The sequence below is a fragment of the Narcine bancroftii genome, chromosome 9, assembly GCF_036971445.1.
Source record: "Narcine bancroftii isolate sNarBan1 chromosome 9, sNarBan1.hap1, whole genome shotgun sequence".
Lineage (NCBI taxonomy): Eukaryota > Metazoa > Chordata > Chondrichthyes > Torpediniformes > Narcinidae > Narcine > Narcine bancroftii.
The window spans coordinates 101,654,602-101,673,430 of record NC_091477.1 but is presented as its reverse complement, the minus strand read 5'-3'; the positions used below and the strand labels follow the sequence as shown (position 1 = coordinate 101,673,430).

The 18,829-nt window shown below is 38.8% G+C and overlaps 1 protein-coding gene across 10 annotated transcripts in view; it reads left to right on the top strand.

Annotated features, from left to right (window-relative positions):
* The window catches only part of dis3l2 (DIS3 like 3'-5' exoribonuclease 2), a 201,090-nt gene that overhangs the window by 20,181 nt on the left and 162,080 nt on the right, over positions 1 to 18,829 (top strand). For all 10 annotated transcript variants that reach the window (XM_069897053.1, XM_069897056.1, XM_069897052.1 and 7 more), the window contains one exon: positions 4,032 to 4,133. In XM_069897053.1, coding sequence (XP_069753154.1) covers positions 4,032 to 4,133 — 102 coding nt within the window. The remainder of the gene's footprint in view (positions 1 to 4,031; positions 4,134 to 18,829) is intronic.

Here is an 18,829-nt window from a genome sequence, read left to right as displayed (position 1 = left end):
CTTTTTTTACTCAACAAATATGCATATTGGCAGGAAGACAGGTAAATCTTAATAATGTTGAGACTGTCATAAGCAAGGATGTGGATTTATGAGAACAAACATGATTCTATTGGGAACACTTGTATTGCTAGATTTCTGGAGTAGAGAATAAATATGAATGTAAACTGTCATCTTGTATATTCTGCCATTAATATCATTGATTGCTTCCACGTAATGTTAAAATTCACAATGTCAGTGATTTTTACCTTGTCGCGTAGCTTATTTTACTGAATAATATTTGTCCTGAGGTTCAGTATTGGGCGCAATCTTTTAATGCAATATAATTGTCACCTTTGCATGACTAAAAGAGTTCCTTTTATTTGGGAGTTAGAATTTCTGGTTAATATTGGTTTGCCATGAATTAGATTAATATTTTGATGCAGTTTAAAAAAAAAAAAATTTTTTTGGGAATATTTTATTTAATTAATATACCAAATTACATAATAGTGTTAACTATTATGTTGAAACTATATATGTTGAAACTATATACATATATATAAAAATTAAAACTAAAAACTAAAAAAAACTAAAACCCCTCCCACCCTTGATGCAGATTTTTGAATTCAACTTCCAGGACGGTGAATCCTTGGAATTATCTTTCCAGGTGGTTGTTGAGATTCGATCATTGAATCTATTTAATTTGGAAATTAATTTTTTTTTATATGAAGGGAATAAATGCAATAAAATTATTGCAGGAAAATGAAATTAATGTAAAAGTTCAGTCATTCAAGATGGCTTTATCATTATGTACATAATATGTGGCTTTATCATTATGTAAGATTTGTTAACTTTTGTTTGCTGTGAAGCACACAAAGAGGCACCACTAACCTAGCAACCCCTACCTATCACCCAGGAGCACTCATATCGAATGTGATGCAATGCTTTGAGAGGTTGATCATGGCCAGAATGAACTCATACCCAACTAAAGATCCAGACCCACTTGCAATTTGCCTATCTCCATATTCGCTCCATACCAGGTTCAATCTCACTGGCTCTCCACTCCATTCTGGATCACCTAGACAACAGCAATACGTACATCAGGCTACTCTTATTTGACTGCAATTTAATTTGCAACACTATCAGTATCCTTCAGTACTGGTCAACAAGCTCCAAAATCAGAGCCTCTGCACCCCCTTCTGCAACTGGATCCTTGACTTCCTCTTAGGAAGATTACAGTCAGTACGAATTGGAAACAATGTTTGATCCTCACTAACAATCAACACAGGTGCTTAGTCCACTCCTCGCTCATCACCCATGACTGTGTAGCGAGGCACAATTCAATGGTCATCTACAAATGTGCTGATGATGCCACGGTCATCGGCACAATCACTGACGATGATGAGGAAGCGTACAAAAATGTGAAACAGTTAGTGTTCTCTCGCTTCCATGTAATTTTTCTCCTTTACAGATGGTGAAAATAATATTTTAAATTTACAGTCTAATGCTAACTCGTGTCATATCTTAATATAGACACAGTATATTTGGATCTCTTTTTAAAAAACCAATCAGAATAACTTTGAGTCTATCAGGTAATTTGTGATTCACAGTACAATATATGTATTGATCTAATTTCTATAGACTTGAACATTATTCCAATGTTAGAATAAATTTTTCTTAAATATAAAATGATCTTGGTACATTTAGTCTTGATATAATGCAGAAACGTGGACTTTTTACCCCCTCCATAAATCTTCGTCCGCGAAGCCAAGCCAAAGAAGAATGCAGAAATAACAGATTTGACAGTTAGCTGAACTATCAATTCATGCCACAGTGTGTGCAAAAAAATTTCCAACAATAATTTCTTGGGTTCATCAATTACTTCTAAAGACCTGCGGGGTTTATGCTACACACGTACCATTGATAGTGTGCTGTCATGTTGCATCACTGTGTAGTATGGGAACTACCTTGCTGAAGACTGCAAGAAAGTGTTGAGAGTTGTGAACATGTCTCAGAGCATCACACCTCCTCTCCCACCCCTTCTGTCGACTCCACCTTGGAAAAGCAGCTAACGCATTAAGACTCTTCTCACCGCAACCACGGTCATTTAATCTTCCTCTTGCCAGGAAGCAGATTCAGAAGTGTGAGATCACTAGAATCAGGGGTAGTTTCTTTCCTGTTGCAATGAGACTCTGACCAAACCTCACACAAGTAAAATAATGTTGACGTTGCTTTGTACTAACTGACAACACTTTAACTCTACACTTTGTACTGTTTATACTGCTATCTTATGAATGGGTTGACTATCTGGACTGCAAAACAAACTTTCTCACTGTACTTTGGTTCATGTGACAATAAATTTGAGCTTGAGTTGTCACATTCTGATGACTGCCATGTTATGACTTTTTGGGTTATGGATTTAGCTTCTGGAATTCACAAGTCACTACCCACAAATTTTAGAAATGCAATAAAATTTGCGCTCCCAGAATATGTTTGACACAAAGTCTGCCAATCAGCACATTTTTTTTTCCAAATTGCATTTCTTGTTTTAAGTGCAGAGAAGCAGCAGCTCTGGATGATGGAAGATTGCAGAACAGACCATTTTTTAGGAATGCAAACTTCTGATACTACTCTCCTCTTTTTCCGGGCTGATTTCATTCACTAGCACGTCACCTTGGCTCTTAATGTAAATGTTGAGGGTCACGTTGATGTAAAATGACTTTTAAGTAAAATGGTTATAGTGACTGACTGAGCACCATGCATGCAAGGCCTTGACAAAGCTGATGACACTTTCAGTCAGCTGTTTAGTGTCTTTCCAAAGAAATGGAGACCATGTGCACCTACCCCAGAGTTGATCTTTTTCATCAGGACAAAAAGGATCCACTATTTTTCTGAGTGTATTTATGTTAACAATCTGAGTTCTTTCATTTTTGCAATCTCTCTCATGCCTGACCTTTTCAAACGAATGGCAAATAAATGTCATAATTCTCAAAATCAATCTTTCATCAGCGCTTGTTTATAACCAACTAATTGTCCAAACATATTGACTGGAAATGTCCTTGGTACTTTCCCTCAGCACAGTTGGAATGTGTTTTTTCCCGATCATAACAAAGTTGAGTATATTTGACTTTCTTTCAACTCTTTTCATTACCGTAATTGTTTTAAACTTAATTTATTCTCCTTTCTTGCAAATAGTCATACTTTGTGCCCTCTTCATCAAATACTGTTGAGCATGTATATATTACACCTATTAGGTATCATTTCCAATAGATAGGACAGCTGTGATTAACAGACCTCCACCACCCTCTCTCAGCTGACACGACCACTTTCATTCTTTGTTGATTTTCATCCTGCCACAGGCTTGCCTTAAGTTCTCTCCACCCCATCCATTCCCTGTAATTTAAAACAGAATTGAACTTCTGATAGAAGGCCATGAATCTGAAATGTCAGCCATGTTTCTATATTAGTTGTCTGACTTCCAAACTGTTTGCAGAATTTTCTATTTAAAAAAAAAATTACTTCGATCTACCTGTTAAAAGTGTGAAATTTCATTTTGTATTTTGTTTTTAGAGGATGTGTGCATTAGCCCTTTAGGTTTGAGTCCTTCTTAGCTTTTAACATGTTTAGCATATTTCCTATTGGATATATGTTGCAATGAAAGGGCCGTTGAACCTTGGTTTAGTTGAGGAAGAATGCCAAATGGCATTTCATGGCTTACATGCTTATCATTTGCATTCCACTGCTATGACATTCAAGGGGGTACTCACTTAGTTTGGAAGTCATCAATTCAATTCTGATGTAAAAACAGATTTAAAATAAAATCTGATAGGACAGTACAAATAAGATTTTGACATGAAGAAATATTAACTACCTGGATAGTGTGTAATGTAGTTCATCTGGTCTGCAGTCATTTTTCTTATATCTCAGTATATGTAGAATTTCAAAGAATAGGAAAAATGAGCATCACAGTCAGGGCAAGTAATCTGATATTATTTGACATTGTCTCGGTATTATTCTGATATATCTTAACATTTGTCCAACCTTTTTTCTTTCAGGATGGAACTAGAGATATTTTTATCGATGGTGTTATTTCTCGAAATAGAGCTTTGAATGGTGACATTGTGGTGGTGAAACTCCTGCCCAGGGAACAGTGGAAGGTAATTGTTAGATCTGGAATTAAAAAAAAACAGTATTTTTCTCTTCTTCCCTACGCAACCATCTCTCTGACTTCATTACAGAATATAGAAAATTATAATCTTTTTTAAATTTAAATTTTAAAGATACAGCATGGTAAAGGCCCTCCTGGCCCACAAAACTTGTGTTTCGGAGGGTGTGAAGTAACCAGCAAGTATGCTGTCAATGGTGCATCTGGAGCAGTTGTTGATGGACAACAGGAATATGGCAAACTTTCTTAGTCTTCGAAATTGGTGCAGTTTATTGACCATTGTATCAATGAGCTTGTCTGAGGTCAGGTCATTGGAGTTATTTATTCCTCAGAGCTTGAAGCTATCCAGTCTTTTAATTTCAATGCAATAAATATTGTCAGGAGTGTGGATTTTGCCCTTCTCCTAAGTCATCTCCTTCATCTTACTGATGTTGAGAGAGAGGCTGTTTTGGCACCATAGCACAAAATTTTCAATCTTTTTCCTGTTTTTGTCTCATCATTATTTGATACTGGCCCACTACTGTGTGTCGTTGGCAAATCTGAAGATGGTGGTATTTACAGTTGTAGGTGTAGAGGGAGAATAGTAGGGGACTGAGGACACGTCCCTGAGAAACACCTGTGTTGAGTATATTTTTCTTCTTTTTAAGTGTTATATATAGTGTTATAAACTTTCCAATGAACTTGATGAGTTTAAAGGGAGAATGGGAAAGTGATCCCAGTAGAGGAGAGAGGGAATGAGGCTGCAGTGATTAAAAAGCATGGAAAGTGGGCCCCTGTGAATTAAAAGGGACAATGAGAATGGAATATCAGTGAATTTAAAAGGAGCATGGGAATTGAGGCTAGTGAGCTGAAAAGGAGTGAAAATTTAAAGGCAGCATGGAAACTAGTGGTTGGGTGAACCAGATGCTGAATTGTCGGGCTTTACAAAAAAATTAGATCTAGCATTAAGAATACATTCCACAAGCACATTCTGGAAAGTCAAACTGCCTGGCTGTGCATCTTCTTCCTGCATACAGGCAAAAATTGAAGAGCACTGTACTGGTATGAAAGACAGTACGGTACAGAGCTGGACTGGGGAGACAGAAGTGTGGTTTCTTGATGGACAGGAGTTAGTCGACTGGACTATGTGCAAGGACTTGGTGGTGGACCTTAACTAATGTGCTACTGTCATCACTGACTTTATCTGAAATGCATAGATGATTGTGTTCTAAGACTATCCCAGTATATTGCAACCAGAAGTCATGGATGAACCAAGAGATCCGCAACCTGACGAACAGATATGTGACCTTAAGATTGGGTGATTCAGAGACCTAAAGGAAGTGCAGCTATAATCTCAGGAAAGCTATTACCAAAGCAGAAAGTCAATTCTGGGCTAAGCTGGATTCTCAGATGGACGTTTGAGCACTGTGGCAGAATTTGCATGCTATCGTATCCTATAAAGCAAAACGAGGTAGTATTATTAGCCCCCGCTCCATTCATTTTACACCTACCACTGTGTAGCTTGGTACGACAATGCCACCATCTACAAATTTGCCGATGGTACCACGGTAGTGGGTTGTATAGAGGAAGGGGATGAGTCAGCGTACAGGATGGAGATTGAAAACTTGGCTGAGTGGTGCAACAACAACCTTGCCCTCAATAACACCAAAACTAAGGAGTTGATTGTTGTCTTCAGAAAAATAAAGCCACAGTGCAGTGATCATTGGGGGAGAAGATGAGCAAATTAAGTTCTTGGGAGTCACTATCTCGGAAGATCTTTCCTGGACCCAATACACCAATGGCATTGTGAAGAAAGCACGTCAGTGCTTCTACTTCCTCAGGAGTTTATGGAGGTTTGGTATGACACCAGAAACTGTGGGAAATTTCTACAGATTTGTGGTAGCAAGTGTGCTGACTGGCTGCATCATAGTCTGGTATGGGAATAACAATACCCCTGAATGTAAAACCCTCCAAAAGATTGTGGACAAAGGCAAAAGACATCACAGGCAAAACCCTTGCCACTATTGAACACATCTACAGGGAACGCTGCTGTCAGAGGGCAGCAGGAATTATCAAAGACCCTCATCACCCAGCACATGGTCTGTTCTTGCTGCTGCCATCAGGAAAGAGGTATAGGTGCCAAAAGAGACACACCACCATGTTCAGGAACAGTTGCTACCCCGTCATCATCAAACTCCTCAATGCCAAACTCAATCAGAGACTTATTTAAGGACTCTTGGGCACTTTATTGATTTTCTTTTGTTCTCTCTGTATTGCAAAGCCAGTTTGTTTACATTTGTTATCTGTTTACAGTTCTCTTATTTGTTTACATGTTTACGCTGTGTTCAGTTTATTTTTTTGCACTACCAATTATGGTAATTCTGCTGCGCCAGCAGGAAAAAGGATGTCATGTATGTACTTTGGCAGCAAATCTGAAACATCTTTTCCGGACAAGTTGAATGCCTATCATATTCTGTTTGGAGAATGACAATGCACCTTTCAAGAGCTCCAACAGCCTCTGGCAATACAATGCTCTCAGTTTCTGAAGTTGATTTGAAAAGAACCTTCAGGAGTGTGAATCCTTGCAAAGCAGATAGTGTACTTGGCTGTGACCTTCAAAGCTGCATGGATCAACAGGCTCATGTCTTTGCAGACATTTTCAACCTCTTGTTGCTACAGTTTGAATTCCCCAAGTGGTTGAGAAAGACACCGATGATGATGGCTTTCAAGAAGAGCAAGGTGACCTGCCTCAATGACTTATCAGCAGTGGCTCTTGTGTCAGCTATAATGACCTGCTTTGGGAGGTTGGTTGTGGATTAAATCAATTCCTGTCTCTGGAAGGATGGATCCAACTTCAGTTCGATTATTATCAACAACAAATGCAATCTTGCATTGCTGCATTAGATCACTAGGACTACAAGAACACCTATGACAGGCTGTTGTTCATTGATGAACAACAAGAGCTTGGCTCTTGACACCATCATATCAAAAAACTAATAATCAAATTTTGAGATCTCTTCATCCCTTTGCAAATGGATCCTCCATTTCTTCATTGGCAGATCCCAGTCAGTATGGATTGACAACATTACCTCCACCCCGCTGACCATTAACATGGAGACACCTCAAGTCTGCATGCTTAGCGCCTTGTCTATTCCCTGTAAACTCATGATTATGCAGCCAAGTTTAACTCCATTGCCATCTATAAATTTGCTGACATCACCATTGTTGCCCGAATAACCTGAAATAATGAGTCAGAATACAGGATGGAAACCGAGAATCTAATTGGTGAGTGCCAGAACAATCTTGCTCTCAATGTCGTAAAGACCAAGGAGCTTATTGTGAACTTTAGGAAAGGGTGGCTGAAGGACCACTCACCTGTCTTTATTGATGTGACAGCAGTGGAGAGGGTTCGGGTTCCTGAGAGTCCATATCTCTCCTAGAGCCACTACATCAAGGCAATGGTGAAAAGGCACACCGATGCCTTTTAAAAGGACACAGAAGATTTAGCATTAGGTTGAATAGTCTATTAAACTTCTGCAGGTGAATTGTTTGCATCATGGCCTGGTTTGGAAAACTTAATGCTGAGGAACACAGAAGGCTACAGAGCGTGGTGAGCCTAGCCAAGTGCATCATTGGCACTGAACTCCTATCCATTGAAAACATCTACAGTGTCCTCCATAAAGTTTGGCAAGAAAAGACACATCTGTTCCTTTCTTTGACCCTGTGCTCCAGTTTTAAATTTGTAATCAAACAACTCGCATGATTAAAGTGCACATTCCAGATTTTATTCAAGGTTATTAGTATACATTTTGGTTTGACCATATAGAAATTGCAGCACTTTTTATACATAGTCCCCTCATTTCAGAGTATTGTAATGTTTGGTGGATTTGGCATCACAGATGTCTGCGAGTATTCACAATTGTTTCACTGGTGCCAGTATAAGAGAGATAGGCTTTCTTCTGAGCTTTTGATCACCTTTGGAGTCTGTAGTTGCCAGTTTTCAAGATGAGGACATGAAAGTCAAATAAGTTACTATGAGACTGAAAAACAAAAATAAAATGGTCAGAGACATCACCCAAACCTTCGGATTACCAAAATCAACTGTTTGGAACATTAAGAAGAAAGAGTGTACTGGTGAGCAAAGGAACTGGAAGACCAAGAAAGACCTCCACAGCTGATGACAAAAGAATTCTCATAATAATGAAAAAATCCCCAAATGCTTGTCCGACAGATCAGAAACACTCTTCAGAAGGCAGGTGTGGAATAATTAAGGACTACTGCCTGCAGAAGATTTCATGAACAGAAATTGAGAGGCTAGATTGCAAGATGCAATGTAGTTAGCCACAGAAATAGGATGACCAGATTACAGTTTGCCAAGAAGTATTTAAAAGAGCCTGTGGAATGTTGAAAAAAGGTCTTGTGAACAGTTGAGACCATGATTGACCTGTATCAGAGTAATGACAAGAGCAAAATGTGGAGGCATAAAGGAATTGCTCAAGATCCAAAGCAGACCAACTCATTTGTGAAACATGGTGATAGGGGGGTGTTAAGGCCTGGGCATGTATGGCTGCCACAGATACTGACACACTTATCTTCATTGATAATGTAACTGCTGATGGCAGTAGCAAAATGAATTCTGAGTTGTATAGAAACACCGCTTTTGCTCAAGTTCAAGCAAATGCCTCAAAACTCATTGGACAGCACTTCATTCTTCAGCTAGTCAATGATCCCAAAAATACTGCTAAAGCAACAAAAGAGCTTTTCAAAGCTAAAAACTGGAAAATTCTTGAGTAGCCAAGCTAGTCATCTGATTTAAATCCAATTGAACATGCTTTCCATATATTGAAGAGAAAAGCAGACAAACCCCAAAAGAAGCAGGAGCTGAAGATGGTCAAAGTAGAGGCCTGGCAGACCATCACCAGAGAAGATACTCAGCACCTGGTGTTGTCTATGAATCAGACTTCAAGCAGTCATTGTATGCAAGGGACATGCAACAAAGTTACATAGGAAATAAAAGCAGAAAGCCCTGGCGATACACAGCAAAACAATCCGGATATATGGAGAGAGAAAAACAGTGAATATTTAATTTGATGATGGTCACGAAACATTGAATTTCTTTCTCTCTTCTGAAACTGCCTGTTATGAAAGTATTTGCAACATATTTGGTTTGAATTCAATGTCGGGCCTGAGATTCAAGACTAGAAAACAGTTTTCTCCGGTCTTAATGAAAAGCTTTGCCCATTCTTTTATTCCCACTGACGTTGCTCAACCTGCTGAGTTCCTCCAGCAGATTGTATTAAGCTTCAGATTCTGGCAACTGCTGTCTCTCATATGTCCCCACTTTACTATCCCACTGCAAAGTCTCTTCAAAGCATGCCAACTTTGAAGAAGATTTCCTGTGTTTCTCCAGTCTCAATAAAGGGCTTTGGCTCAAAGCATCCACTTTCTTTTTCTTCCTCTGATGTTGCTCAACCTGCTGAGTTCCTCCAGTTGAGTGTGTTTAGCTTCAGATTCCAACATCTGCAATCTCTTATGTACCTTTAGGTGTGAGGTTGTTCATGTTTCATATATCTGATTTTGAGGAAACAGCATTTGATTAATTGAAGGTACAATATTTTGAAATGAGTTATATTATACATCCCTTGAAGTGCGTTACTGTTTTGGCTCAGTCAAAAAAAGATTAGAAGTCAAATCTAACTAAATTAGTGTTACCATGAAACTTCCTTGAGATACCAAATTCCTTTAAAATGCACAGTGCAAATTACAGTACAGCATCCGCAAAAAATACAGTTCGTGTTTTTTTTTGTAATTGAATTGATTGTAATGGCTCATTTGAGATGTCTTTTAAAACTGCAATGTTTCCATTAAAAAAAAATGATTCTATGAATTGCTAGTTTCTTGGCCATTAATTACACAAATGGATAAATGTAAGTTGCCTGAAACCCTTTCATGTGTATTTACCAGACTTGGGTAGTTCCTCATGTTTACACTGCAAGTTTATTTGTAAGTAAGAAAATGGTGCAATATCCTGGACCAAAGATAGGTATTTTCCTCTCTAATTCAATTCTAATTCTAATTTGATAAGCTTTCAAGAGTATGAATAACAGTTTTGAACAGCAGGGGGCAAAAATATTATTAAAGCAATATGACCATGAAGTATGTTGCATTTTAAACACAAGCTATGGTTTTAGTTTAAGTTTCTTGTTTTTAAAAAAAAAATTATAGTTTGATATTGTTCTGACATGATAGTTCTTCAGCATAAACTAAAAAAAAACAATTTCAAAGTTTGTGCTAATTATTAAACATTTTGATATAAAGTTAGATAAGATATATGTGTATTGTCAAGTTTATTGTCATCTGATTGTACAATTACAACCTGACAAAAAAGCATTCTCGGTGCAAAACATGCAGACACCCAACCAGACATTGCACACATACAGACAAATGCTGTAATACATATGCAGGACAAGTATTTTATCTATAAAATAAACATTGTATTGTACAAGTGAGCATCTTGGATGGTTAGTGTGTGCAGATCCTATGGTTGTTCAGCATTCTCACTGCCTGTGGGAAGAAACTGTTCCTCAGCTTGGTGATGCTGGCTCTGACATTCCTGTATCTCTTCCCTGACAGAAGCAGCTGAAAGATGCTGTGTGCACGGTGGAAGGGATTTTGCGCACCCTCTTCAGACAACAATCTCGGTAGATCTCGTCGATGGGGAGTAGGGAAACTCCAGTGATCCTCTCTGCCACTCTTAAGAGTCCTGTGGATTGACCTCTGATCTATTTCTCTGCAGCAACTGTATCATGCTGCGATGCAACCAGCCAGAATGCTCTTGATAGAGGTCCTATAGAAGGTTGACATAATGGTGGCTGGTAGCCTTGCCGCTTTAGTCTTCTTAGGAAAGGCAGTCACTGTTGTGCCTTCCTGACAAGTGAGGAGATGTTGAGTGTCCACGATAGATAGGATATTAGTTAAGTAAACTCCAAGGAAGTTAGTGCTCTCCTTTCTCTCTACTACAGAATTGTTGATATATAATGGAGGATGGTTGTTCCTCATCTTCCTGAAGTCCATGATTATCTCCTTCATGTCTACATTGAGACTCAGGTTGTTACTTTTACACCATTTCACTAGATTTTCCACCTCTACTCTGTAGTATGACTCATCGTTGCTCGTGAGTCCAACTACTGTTGTGCCATCTGCAAACTTGAATACACTCTTGGAGCTGGATCTTGCAGTGCAGTCATGGGTCAGTTGTGTGAACAGGTGCGAGGTGAGCACACAGCCCTTGGGTGCAACAGTGTTCAGCGTGATGGTGCTCAATATTCTGCAGCCAACTCGGACTGTGGTCTTTCTGTTAGGAACTCCAGGATCCAATTACAGAGAGGGGTGTTGAGTCCCAGCGAGGACAGCTTTTCCACCAGCTCTATGGAATGATCGTATTAAACGATGAGCTGAGGCAATGAATAACAGGCAATGAATAGGCATCGATCTCCAGGTGGACCAGGACAGAGTGAAACAACAAAGCATCGTCAATGGAACGGTTTTTTCTATAGGTGAATTGAAATGGATCAGGAGCCTCTGGGAGGTGTGCTTTGATGCATTTCATCACAAGATGTTTGAAACATTTGATATTGGTGGAGGTCAGTCTCACGGGGCGGTAGTCATTGAGCCTTTTGTTGTTGCCCTCTTGAGATGGTAGCAGTCTTGAACCCTGCAGGAATGATGGACTGCTGCAATGAGGTGTTGAAGATGCCCTGGAAGACCTCTGTCACAGTCCTCAGTACCTGACCTGGTACTGGTCTGGTCTGGTCCCGCTACCTTGTGTGGGTTCACCTTGGATAGGGTTCTCCTCACCTCAGCTGGGACTATGAAGAGGACCAGTTCATCAGGAGGACATGGAGCTTTCCTTTGGCATCATCCTGTTCTTCTCATCAAACCGTGCATAGAAGGTGTTCAATCTATCTGGAAGGGAGGCTTCATTGTCTTTAATTCATTAAAGTTGATTTGTGATTAATAATAGTCTTGATCCATTGCCACATGCATCTCATGTCGCCGGTATCGCACAGCTGTTTGTGGATTTTCTGTGCAAACCCATGCTTTGCCTTCTTAGTGCCATCCTACACCGTGTCCTGAAGGCAGCATCATGAACACTGAGAAGGGCCTCTGCATCCAACAGTGGTTTCTGGTTAGCCCTGGTTGTGAAGTCTTCATGGCTTCACCCTCATTAGCTGAAGTTGGAATGTAGACTGCGGCAGTCAACGTGGCTGAGAATTCCTTGGGCAGGTAGAAGTGTCTGCATTTCACCTGGAGGCACTCTGTCTGCTGAGCAGGAAGTCTTCTCAACAGAGACATTGGTGCACCAGTTCTCAGTGATATAAATGCGCAGCCCTCCTCTTCGAGTCTTGCCAGAAATTGTACATTGTACATATGAACCAACGTTCTTGCTTGCTCAACTGATCAGGTACTAGGTAATTTAAAAAAAAACAAAGCAACTAAAAGACAACTACATACTAAATATTTAAGTATATTAAAAAGACAATAAGTACACAATAACAGTCAATAAATATTCATTTATCTAAGTGCAAAATAAATGACTTAGCAATGGTGCAGACAGTCCATTTGTGGTACTGGCACTGTCCCTGATTAGATATACATTTGCCCCTGTGCTCCACAGTTTTATATATGATTTAAGACCTCATTCCAGATTTTATTCAAGGTTATTTTTATACATTTTGGTTTGGCCATGAAGAAATGACAGCACCATAATTTGGTTTCACAGGTGTTTGTGAGTTGTCAGGTATGTTTAATTACTTCATTGGTGCAGGTAGAGAGGTAGGCTTGCTTCTGAACTTTTGATCATCTTTGGAGTCTGTAGTTTCCATTTTTCAACATGAGGACCAGAGTTATGTCAAAAAATCCATTATGAGGTTGCAAAACAAGAAAAGTAGTAAGAGATATCGCCGAAACCTTAAGATGACCAAAATCAACTGTTCGGATCATTGTGAAGAAAGAGCCTACTGGTGAGCTCAGAAATCATAAAGGGATTGGTATTCCACTTACTGGTCTGCTGCCATAGTCACTTTCCTATAGGGTCATCTCCCAGGCTTCTACTTCTCATCGGAGGTGGTGGTGGGGGGAGGTTTGTACCCCTGTTTCTGCTGCCCTGTGCAATTCTGCTGCTTGCCCAGTCTGCAACTCCTCGTGGTATGCTGCTCAGCACAGATGCCACCATCCTGGGCACAGACTTCTGTGGTTGCACAGATGCCACCATCCTGGGCACAGACTTCTGTGGTTGCACAGATGCCACCATCCTGGGCACAGACTTCTGTGGTTAAATAAAAATGCCGTTGGCTCCTTTTACAGGCCTGCACAGAGCCATCAGCATCAAGATCGAGCAGAAAGACTCTGCAAAGCAGCTCTGTCTCTGCTCCCTGCACCAGCGGTAGTGCCACAATTTTTCTGAATGTGAGTTGGAAAAATTGTATTAATTTATGTACTCTTTTTGCACAAATTCTAGGGGAGTAAATGTTATTCCATAGCTCAAATTTTTGTGTAGTGATTTAAGTAAATTCTGTAAAGGTGAATTTCTGTAATTCAAATGGCTGAAATATAGAGGATAATGTTAATGCACCTGTCTGGAATTACATCAAAGTTATTTCATAGTCATTTTAGCCTTGTACAAAGCAAAAAGAAAATTGTAACAACAAGTAAGCAAATAAAAACTGCAGAAACAAAATGTATGGGAAAGCAAAGATCAAGTGAGAGAAGCAGCTGAAAAGATAGGGTAGGAATTAGCTACTGGTCATTTCCATTCAAGGTGTGTTCATGTGAATTTAATAAGGGAAACATTGAAGCCAAAGATATGACAATTGTCTGTCCCAAATAAGTTTTTGCTCATAATAAGTTGCATGTCAGCATAAGACATTTGATATAAATTTTGATAATGGTTTGAGTTATTTAATGTGTGCTGAACAATTCAATGTAATTGTTAGTTACTTACTGAAAAATTGTGAAATATTAGGTTTTGTAAAGTGATGCACCATAAAATATGTTTACCTTTATCTTTCTGTCGCTAATATTTGTGCCGAATGACCAATATTGGCTTAAGCATATTCAGATATTGAGAATCAAATTGCACTATTGCTGTCGGCTTCGATTTTGGTTTGGAATATTTAACTCCATTTATTTTTGACTTCCAACTCTGAATTATTTTGTGCATTTTATGTCTTTTATTTTAACCTTGATTATTCCAGCATTAATTTCTATTCACCAGCAGAATAATCAAATTAAAATGTACTTATGGAAGTGACCTCTTCTGAATATTTTGCAATCCAGATTGCTTTTGTAACTTTGGTTCAGGAATGAATATTTAAAACCATGATACTGACGCACTCTATAAAATCCATTTGTCATTTTGTTTCTCTTGAACTATCAAAAGAAATGAAATGATTCTGAAGATTTGTTGCAATTTAACGGTGTTCATTTTGGGTGATGTTAGAAAAAATTGCATTGAAGATGTGTAAGGCAACAATAAATTATAGAATAAAGTTAAGGTGATCTGCTCAGTGTTTCTGGGTGTCCATAATGTTTGGGACAGACAATTTTTTTCATTTATTTGCCTCTGCTCCACGGTTTTAAATTAGTAATCAAACAATTTACATGTGATTTAAGTGCACATTCCACGTTTTATTCAAGGCTATTTGTATATATTTCGCCATGACCATGTAGAAATTACAGCACTTTTTATACATAGTTCCCCCATTTCATGGGACCATAATGTTTGGGACATTTTGCTTTACAGGTGTTTATGATCAATCAGATATATTTAATTGCTTTATTGGTGCATGTATAAGACCGCTAAGCTTGTTTCTAAGCTTTTGATCACCTTTGGAGTCTGTAGTTGTCATTTATCGTCATGAGGACCAGTTGTGCCAATAAAAGTCAGAGGCCATTATAAGGCTGAAAAACAAGAATAAAACAGTAAGAGACATTACCAAAATCAATTGTTCAGAACATTATTAAGAAGAAAGAGCTCAGTAATTACAAAGGGACTGGTAGGCTAAGGAAGGCTGATGTCAGAATAATGAAGAAAAATCTTCAAACACCTGTCCGACGGATGTGAAACACTCTTCAGGAGCAGGTGTAGATGTGTCAATGACTACTGTCCGCAAAAGACTTCATGACCAGATTACAGTATGCCAGGAAGTATTTTAAAAATTCTTCAGAACTCTGGAAAAATGTTTTCTGGACAGATGAGATCTGTATCAGGGTGATGGCTGGAGCGAAGTGTGGAGGCCTAAGTGAACTGCAAAAATCCAAAGCATACCACCTCATCTGAGAAATGTGGTGGGGTTTTTATGGCCTGGGCATGTATTGGCTGGCACTGGCACACTTATCTTCATTGGTGATGGCAGTAGCAAAATCAAACCTGAGGTCTATGGAAACATCTGCTCAAGATCAAGCAAATGCCTTTAAACTCGTTGGACAGCGCATAATCCTACAGGAAGAAAATTAGACCGAACATACTGCTGAAGCTAAAACTGAAAATTCTTGAATGGCCAATCTAAATCCAATTGTGTATGCTTTCCATATGTTGAAGAGAAAACTTGAGAGGTCAAGCCCCAAAAAAAGCAGGAGCAGGATGGCTGCAGTCAAAGCATGGCAGAGCATTACCAGAGAAGATACTCAGGACCTGGTGATGTCTATGAATCAGACTTCAAGCAGTTATTGCGTGGAATGGATATTCAACAAAGTTCTAAACATGACTACTTTAATATACATTTGGTATGTTTATTATGGTGCCCTGAAATGAGGGGACTATATAAACAAAAAAGTGCTGTAATTTCTCCACGGTCAAACCAAAATGTACACAATTAACCTTGAATAGAATCTGTAATGTGCACTTTAATCACATGAATTATTTGATTACAAATTTAAAATTAATATGCTCAGGGGAAAATAAAGGAAACAATTATCTTTGTCCCAAACATTATGGTACAAGAGAAATGAAAATGCCAATCATATATTGTCTTTCTCAACCTCAGTGAATAATTTGACTGAGGGGAACTATCAAACACTCTTCTCATATTCACATGCCCACTCTTCTCATATTCAAGCCTCCAACTTGCATTTGTTTTACAATGGCATGCAAGAAATTATCTCAATCAGTGGATCTACAACATAGGTGATATCAGTGAAATTCAGCAATATTAAGTAAGGTTGCATCATTACACCATGCCTCCAGCAAACCTCCTGTGGGACTGGAACTAATCCTAAGAAGTAACGGGAAGCTGTTTAATTTTTATTAACTACATTCATAACCAAGACCTTATTGACCTATGCAGACTTTACTTTTGTCTGCGGTCTGTGCATGCATGGAGCTGAGTTCCAAGCCTTTGTTCCCTTGTTCTCTAAAGCATATGTGAGGCTGAGCCTTACACTCAGTGACTACCAGACAAAGATCCTTTATTAAATTTGAAGCATTGCAGCCCATAATAAAGTTTTATGGCAAGATCATAAAAAAGGTGCATCACTAGGCAAATATTGATGAAATTAATTATTTAAATTCAAAGAAGTACTCCTTGTCCATGTGTCCTGAACTACTTATACAGGCACATCAGGACTCTGAAAAGATAACATTAATGCTGTCTCTGCAAAATATTCCAAATATACATCAAGGATAAGTGACAAAACATAGAAAGTCCTCTCCCAGGCTGCTAGCAGCAGCATTGAGGTTCAACATTTGCATAAATTAGTTGGACTGGACTACAGAAACTGGCAAACTCTTTCCAAGGTCTGTCAAAGAAAATGATCAGACAGAGAGAGAATAAAATTTAAAGACTTGCCCAAAGCTTCCTTGGAGAAAATACAACATCCCCATTGACTTTTGGGAATCCTAAGCCCATGATTATGTGAAATAAGAAATATTCAGAATGGTCTGTGAGTCTATACATTGGAATTACATAGTTCCATGAAAGAATGCATTACCTCACAAACTACTGACCAACGTTCTATTAGACACTTCACTTCCTACATTTGAAAGATTCTGTGTTTCCCATCATGATTTCATCTGTCGTGACTACATTGCCTCATTAAAAAAAACCAAGCATTTGGATTTTCTCATCAGGAAGGGTGGATAATGTAGTTTAGGAAGATAGAGAAAAGTTACAAGCAAGACTGAATTAAGATTTATTTAGGAAATGTGCATATGTTCATCATACTTTGTAGATTTTTGTGTCTGTTTCCATGGGTGTAGCACATTTGACTGCATTGTACAATAAAGTATGGGTGTGGAGCTGAGAATGAAAAACCTTTCCGAGTAGCAGAACACAGGAAAGGGAACTTGATTTGTCAGTGTTGTGATATGATTTAAAATAGGACTGAGTGCAGATCATTATCCTGAAAGTGACAAATGGGGCATAATGGCAAGGCTGTGATCTTTAATACCGGAATCACAGAGAAATGTTATTGGGTGGAGTGGAACAGTTAATTGTTAATTATTTTCCTTTGATGCTGTATTAGCTAACTGAGTCTTGTGAGTGATGCATTAATTTAATATTTCTCATAAGTTCTACTTTTAAAATTTAAATATTTAGACATACAGCACAGTGACAGGCCCTTTTAGCCCATGAGCCCATGCTGTCCAATTACACCCAATTGACCTACCACCCTGGTACATTTTGAAGGGTGGGAGGAAACCGGAGGAACCCGCGGAGACATAGAGAGAACATACAAACTTCTTACAGACAGCGTGGGATTCAAACCTCAATCCTGGTTCCTGGCACTATAGTACTGTTGCGCTAACCATGCAGCTATTTATTGAGATCCAAGTCCTATCTCTCTGTTTAGTATGGTGTTAAACTGTTTTTAAAATAATTGGTCATTGCTCTATTAGATTAACAGAAAAGAAGTTCAGTGTATGTGATGTGTATTTGTATCCAAATTGGATCATCTCAGGTCATTAAAGTTTTGAAAATATTTTCTAAAAATAAATAAATGAAAATGACTCTTTAAATAGTTTTTCTGCATTATTTACATGCGGGAGAAGAATGCCACATCATGAAGAAAGCCTCTACTTCCTCAGGAGTTTGCAGAGGAGCTAGTGGAGTTGTTCAAGTGAACTGGTATGGACTTGAAGGGCCGACATGGCCTGTTTCCGTGCTGTAAACGGTTATATGGTTATATGGTTAAATATTACTGGAGAAAGACACTTAATGCATGTGGTGAGGGTGGGGGGGGGGGGGTATATAAAGTCATGCTGAATTATCAACTACCTGCAGTTCCGTGATCTCCAATCTTAGATTTACTCTTGAAAAGAATTTGCTGAATTAACAACTACCTGCAGTTCTGTGATCTCCAATCTTGGATTTACTCTTGTACTTTTCCAATACTACCTACAAATTTGCCGATGACACCACAGTTGTTGGCAAAATCATAAATGGCAATGATGAAGTGTAAAGGAGAGAGACAGAGATCAGCTAGTTGAACTAACAAACTTGCACTCAATGTTAGCAAAGCCAAGGCAATGATTGAAGACTTCATGAGGAATTCAAGAGAACATGAATCAGTCACCGAGGGGTCAGCAGTGAAGAGGGTCAGGAACTTCAAATTCCTGGGTGTCAACATCTCCGAGGATCAGTTCTGGAGCCTCCATGTCAATGCAATCACAAAGAAGGCTCGCCAGCGGCTATATTTTTTGTGAAGAGT